The sequence below is a fragment of the Solanum tuberosum genome, unplaced genomic scaffold, assembly GCF_000226075.1.
Source record: "Solanum tuberosum cultivar DM 1-3 516 R44 unplaced genomic scaffold, SolTub_3.0 scf00125, whole genome shotgun sequence".
Taxonomy (NCBI): domain Eukaryota; kingdom Viridiplantae; phylum Streptophyta; class Magnoliopsida; order Solanales; family Solanaceae; genus Solanum; species Solanum tuberosum.
In genome coordinates, this window is record NW_006239052.1 from 750767 (window position 1) to 757698 (window position 6932).

At 31.3% G+C, this 6932-nt stretch overlaps 1 protein-coding gene across 2 annotated transcripts; it reads left to right on the forward strand.

Annotated features, from left to right (window-relative positions):
• The first annotated feature begins 274 nt into the window (after nt 1-274).
• Nucleotides 275-3175, forward strand: LOC102593256 (1-aminocyclopropane-1-carboxylate oxidase homolog 1-like). Of its 2 annotated transcripts, XR_367540.2 has the most exons (4): nt 275-863; nt 1456-1777; nt 2416-2730; nt 3126-3175. XR_367540.2 is itself a non-coding variant. In XM_006350622.2 (3 exons), the coding sequence occupies exons 1-3, from the start codon at nt 352-354 to the stop codon at nt 2665-2667; spliced, it is 1086 nt and encodes a 361-aa protein (XP_006350684.1). In that variant the 5' UTR covers nt 275-351; the 3' UTR covers nt 2668-3111. The 2 variants fall into 2 exon arrangements, 1 of the variants encoding a protein (XP_006350684.1); XM_006350622.2 differs by lacking the exon at nt 3126-3175 and having other exon boundaries at nt 2416-3111.
• The last annotated feature ends 3757 nt before the right edge of the window (nt 3176-6932 follow it).

Genomic DNA, 6932 nt, shown 5'->3' on the forward strand with positions numbered 1-6932 from the left:
AAATCAATAAATGGGGTCCATGTAACTTTGCAATAATTTCTTTTACTCCTCCCAATGTATTAGTACACGTGTGGCCATTAGAATCCACAACTATTGACTTAGTGGTGGATACATTGGAATTACATAAATTTTAATTGGTTTTTCTGGAAATTTTAATACTTTATCCACAACGTACAATTAAACTAAAGCTTGAAATTTGTTTTGGTTGACAAAAATGCCTTTGATTGTCCTCTCTTCATCTTTCTATATAATAGAAATATACAATTAAAAAAAAAAAACTCTTGTCATTTAGTTAGTTGGAGTATTTCATTTCTTCTCCTCAAGCTTTAATTTCTCTAGCAGAAAAAAATAATGGTTCTCAAAAATGAACATACCTATGACAGAAGAAGTGAATTAATAGCTTTTGATAACACACAAGCTGGTGTTAAAGGACTAGTTGATGCAGGAGTTAAGAAAGTACCAAAAATTTTCTACACACCACAAGATGCATATTCAAATGATCCTGAAAAAAACCAATTCAGTATTCCTGTTATAGACTTAGATGGCATAAGTAAAGATCCAATTCAACATAAGGAAATCATCGAAAAAATACGCGATGCATCGGAAGTGTGGGGTTTTTTTCAAGTGGTAAACCATGGAATTTCTCAAAGTGTTTTGGAAGAAATGTTGAATGGTGTTAGGAGATTCTATGAGCAAGATACTGAGGTGAAGAAACAATGGTACACGCGGGATACCTCGAAAAAAGTTGTGTATAATAGCAATTTTGATCTGTTTAAGTCTGCATCAGCTTACTGGAGGGATACTACTTATTGTAATATGGCTCCACTCCCTCCTTCTGCTGATGAATTGCCAGACGCTTGCAGGTATATATAGTAGATGTTGAATTTTTCTAGCGTATTCGTGTATTTACTTATTTATATTTTGAATATCCTTACTGAAAATGCTGGCGGATTTCAACCATATTTTGAAATTTATGCCCAAAAGTTAAGTAGATGCATTTTCAGGGTGTTCAAACAAAGTTCTTGAAGCTTTCTTCCCAATATGATTTGTAGTGTTTCTGTTGTAAATTGTAATACTCTCTCCGTTCCAAAAAGAGTGATCTAGTTTGATTTGACACGAAGTTTAAGAAAAATATAGAAGGCTTTTGAATTTTGTGGTCCTAAATTAAAGTTATATCGAATGTACAAAATTGCCCTTTAATCTTGTGACCATAAAAATGCCACTCGAAAAGATGAAATTAAAATGTTACCGAAAAAGGAAAGAGATCATATTTATAAACAGAGAGTATATACTTCTGTGGGGAAAATTGGAACTTCTCTTGAGGTATAGCAAGGCTTAATAGTCTAAATGTCATTTGTAAACGTAATCAATAGTAGGGCAAGAGTTTTCAGTGATGAGAGTGAAAGAAGTAACACAAAGTCTTATGAACTGTTACATTATTTTATTTTCCTGCAGGGATATTCTGATTGAGTACACGGAGCAAGTGAAGAAGTTAGGTCGTTCTTTGTTTGAATTACTCTCTGAAGCGCTTGGTCTCAACCCGAGCTATCTGAATGACATTGGTTGTTCAGAGGGGCTTGCTGTTTTGTATCATTGTTATCCAGCATCCCCTGAGCCAGAGCTAACTCTTGGAGCTGGAAAGCATTCAGACAGTGACTTCCTCACAGTGCTGCTACAAGATCATTTAGGAGGCCTTCAGGTTATTCATAAGAATTACTGGGTTGATATTCCTCCTGTCTCTGGTGCACTAGTAGTAAATGTTGGTGAACTTTTACAGGTAATTGTATTTTATATATTACGCACTTGTGGCATAAACTCATATATCGTGCTTTTTATCGAGCCGAGGATTAATTGGAAACAACCTTTTTACCTGTCAAGGTAGGGATAAGGTCTGCATAAACTCTATTCTGACCTCACTTGTGGGATCACGCTGGGTTTATTATTGTTCTTGTTGTTGTTGCTCTTGTGGCATAAACTCATATAGAAAGCATATCATGTTTTTCATTGAGTTGAGGGTTTATCGGAAACAACCTCCTCTACCTCCTAAGGTAGGGGTAAGTTCTGCATAAACTCTATCCTCCTCAGACTCCACTTGTGGGATTACATTGGGCTTATTATCGTTGTTGTTGTTAATCTTGTGGCATAAACTCATATATCATAGTATATCATGCTCTTCATTGAGGCAAGAGTTTATCAAAAACAATATTTCTACCTCCCAAGGTAAGAGTAAAGTATGCTGTCCGCATACACTCTATCCTCCCCAGACCCAATTGTGGCCATTACAATGTTTTTGTTGTTGTTGGTGGTGGTGATGGTGCTCTTGTGGCAGGTTTCTTAGAAATGATTCAAAAATTGGGATATTTTTAGATTTGAATTTGAAATGTGCTAAACTCAGTTTTGTTGGAAAATTTGCAGCTCATATCAAATGACAAGTTGAAGAGCATTGCACACAGAGTACTGGCAAGCGGTGTTGGTCCAAGAGTATCGGTGGCCAGTTTCTTTACCACGGGTCATTCGTTATCATCAAGAGTTTATGGACCAATTAAGGAGTTGTTATCAAAAGATAATCCCGCGAGGTATAGGGAAACTAGTGTGAAGGACTATGCAGATCATTATAATGCAACAGGGATAGGAGGGAAATCTGCTTTGTCAGATTTTAGGATATGAAACGATTGTTAGTCTGCAACTGTTTGATCCTACAATCAGTTATATATGTAACTATTGTACTGAATTAAGTGTTATGAACCAAGTCCAACCCAATAGGAATACCAAGATCACACAAATAGTTGTTGGGCTGGCAAGACCTATTGGGCCGAGAACAAGCAATTGGGCCAGACTATGTTTGGGATTCGGGTTGATAAATACGACTTGGGAGAGCAAATTGGACTTATGCAAATTGTTAAAGAAAAGAGTGTTTCCTCTCATCCCCTTCTTAGTCTAAGCTTCTCATCCCCTTCTATCCATCTCTGTAATTTCTGATCTTCTCCCCCTTTTGATTACATTCTGAGTTTCGTTTTAAGGATCGCTAGTGGTTACTTGCTTGTTGTTTCCATTTCTCAATTGTATTTTGTATTGTCAACGATTATAATAGATATCCTCATTGTGTGGTAACTTGAGTTTGTTACATTAAGACATACAAGTGTGTCTACTGTTATTTTGATTAGGATTCTACTCATTATGGCCTACTTAAACATGAGAGTTTACTATACAAGTGAAGTCTCAAGTAGACAAGCAATGAACATGCATTGAAGAGTGAAGTGTTAGGGTTTTGCCTGATTTTCTTCTTTAGTTGAAGTTTATTTTTTCCTAAAGGAAAAGACAAAACATTATCATAAATGTTTTTATTTTTCATGAAAGAAAAATATATTCTTCTTCCATATTTGGTTTATTCTTTTCTTAGATGAAAAGTTTGAAGATCTCTATTCTCATAGCATAACACAAGAACATCCACAATGTAGACATTTAAGAGTTTAGTTTATGGGGAGATTTATTCTCTCAATTGTTCTAATATTTTTCTTTTATATTAGTTTTCGTATAATAATGTTATGTTTTTTAGTATAAGTTTTTGTCGTCTCATTTATCGATCATATGATTTGCAATTGTAAGTTTTCGCATAACGTCCTTATCACCTTCATAACCCAACATGAAGACCCTAAGAAAACAAAAATTCACATCAGATACATGACTTTAGATATGAGGTTGTAGATGACACAAATTACGGTAAGATGTTAGTAGTAGTATAGTATTGTCTTGTTTATCCTTCATTAATAGTAGTAGTAGTATTTCTCCAGTAATTTTTGTCCTCCGATTTCTTTTACATTCTACTATCTCTAGTACTTGGATTATTGCACTATCTTATTATAGTTACTCTTCCTTTTTTATCAAAATGGTTTGTCATGCTTTTCTTACCTTAGAAAATTATTATTACAAATCATTACTCGCTGCCGATCAAAATTAATTCCTAATTTGTCCAAACTTTTTCAATATCACCATATTTCCCCAAGTCTCACCTTGTAATATTACGATATGTGGATAGAAGAACAACACTTGTAGTGGCCTCCAACATGCTCAATATAAGTAACCCTCGAACATGCTCAAAATAAGCAGGGGTTCACTTTCGGGAGGCAATCAAACTGGCTATCCACTTGGCCCTCTACTATTTGATCCATATTTATTAAAATAACATTAAAGGAAAGCATATTAATATAACTTAATACACTCAATCTCAAAGAATTCATTTCCCAAAAGAGCGTGGTGTGGGGGTCTAAGTCCTCATGTGTGTTCTTGATAGTGTTGACTAATTATGTTCTTGCTTCATTATGGTCGTCACTTGTTCCACTACTAAAAAGACAATAAATACCGACCTAAAAATTACTGACCTCAAATAGAAGTCGGTAATTTCCGACCTCTGGAGGTCGATATTGTTAAAAAGAATAAAAAAGTAAAAAAACTTTAAAAAACCGACTACAAGGAGTCGGTTTTTATGAAAAATAAAGCGGAAAAATCAAATACCGACCTCTGGAGGTCGAAATTTTCCCAAAAAAAATGAATTACAATAAAAACTGACCTCTTGATGTCGGTATTAAATAAATCAATAAATAACAATATTTTATTTTTTCTCAATTAAATATAAAAAACAAAATTGAGAAATATTTTGAATTAATTTTATTTAAATCGTCTTCCGGAGGACGGTTTTGTGTAAAATAAAAAACAAAAGAATGATAATACCGACTTTCGGAAGTCAGTAAAATTAAATAGTATGTAATTAAATTAATTTTCATTAAAATATTTATATAGTGACTTCCAGAAAATTAATAAATTAATATTTTCAATTAACTTTAAATAAATCGTCCTCCGGATGACGGTTTTATATAAGTTCAAAAATAAATTAATATAAAATACCGACTTCCTTATGTCAGTATTATTTAATTAACATGACTACTTTTTATTTATCTTACAATTTAATGTGATACCGACCTCATGAGGTCGGTATTTTTTATTTAATCTAATTACTTTTAATAAACGCGACATCCGGAGGTCGATTTGTTTAAAATACTCCTATTAATCATAATTTTGCTATTGTGCATAATACTAAATTTTCATTTTATGAAATAGACAATAGAACATTGTAAAGTACTGTACAAAGCAAGTTCTATCAAGATTTTTACGTTCGATTTTGAATGGATGTCAAGTGTAGTGATCATACCGTAGGCACTGACATGTAAAGGATAATTCATTGGAGTATGAAATATGTTGATTATATACTCGTCGAGTAGTTTAACAAATCAAGTCTTATATATTAATGTTTCAGATATGAAATATATTATCAATTAAAGAAATACCGATGATCAATTTAAGGAGATTTATATATTAAATTTGATATTGATAAACTTATGTTGATCGATAAAATTAAATTTATATAATTAGGAGCTATATATATATAGGGGGAGTTTTTTGTCAACTCCAGTGGCCTTAACATTAAAATCTTTAATTTTTTCAACTGAGATATAGTTGAGGGTATAGATGTATCTGGTAAAGGTTAGATACTCTTCTATATATATATATTGTTGACACCCGATTTTGACCGACTTATTCGATTAAATACGTATTTTTAAAACATATTACGAGTTTTAAAATCTTGATCGATTTTGTCTAAAATTATATATTATAGTATCGCTAATTTACAAAATTATCAATTATTATTATTAAATTATTATATTTATCAATAGTTAAACTTGAAATAACTCCTTATTTAAATGTTTTTAAATTTACGTGTGTTTAATTTATATGAAAATATTTTAATATATGTAGTATTTTATTAATTGAATAGCATTTCCTTAATCTCTCCTTAAATCATTTAAATCATAACCTCTTTTGTTCAATTTGTTTAATTCTCCTATCCAATTCTATTTCAACTCCAGCCTTTCATATTCAATTTCATGTCAATTATGGCCAGTTGCTTATTTCAATTATAGCCTTTCAACACTTTTCAATTATAGCCTATGATTCAATTCAATTCTCAAAAGCCCCATCCTTTAATCTCAGCCATTCATTCATCCAAATCAACTACAAGATCAAATCTTGATCGTCCATATCATTCAAACAAAAGACTGAGATTAAATCTTCATTCTTATCTATTTTAAATAAACCAAAAGAACCAAAACCCTAAGGGCATCTCCAACCCAATCCTCTATTTTACTCTCCAAATATAGAGTTCTCTATTTTTTCAGACAACCAACTCCAACCCAATTCTCTATTTTACTCTCTAAAAATGAATCTTTTTCTCTCTCCTCAATATTATATTATTATTTCTATTTCATTCTTATTTTCTTATTTCATAATATAAATCCTTTATTTCTTTTTTCCCAAATAATTACTTTATATAATTTTTAATGTGATATAAAATTATTTTTTATTCTAAATTTTTAAATAACATAAATTGCAAGAAAATATACATTATGTGCGGATAGGTTTTAAAATTGCGTAAAATGAATTATAAATTCAAACACATGAGATGCATGTATTAGATTGTTGTATACATTATGTGCGGATAGGTTTTACTCGATTAATATCTACATATAATTTATTTATCTAAAATAACTTTGAGATAACTATGAGAATCTCATCCTACGATTAAAAATATGATGAAATTCATCCAATAGTAAAAATCAAAATTACATTCTATTCTATTTATCTACATAGTAATTTTATTTTATCTAGAAGTAATTTTTTGAGATAAGGATGAAAATATCATCCTATGGTTAAAAATACAGTGAAATCCATCCCATGGTGAAAATGAAGATTACACTATCCTATTAATATTTATAGATAATTTTTACTTATCTAAAAAAAAAATTGAGATAAGGATGAAAATCTCATCCAATGGTTAAAAATATAGTGAAATCCATCCCATGGTAAAAAGCAAAACTTAC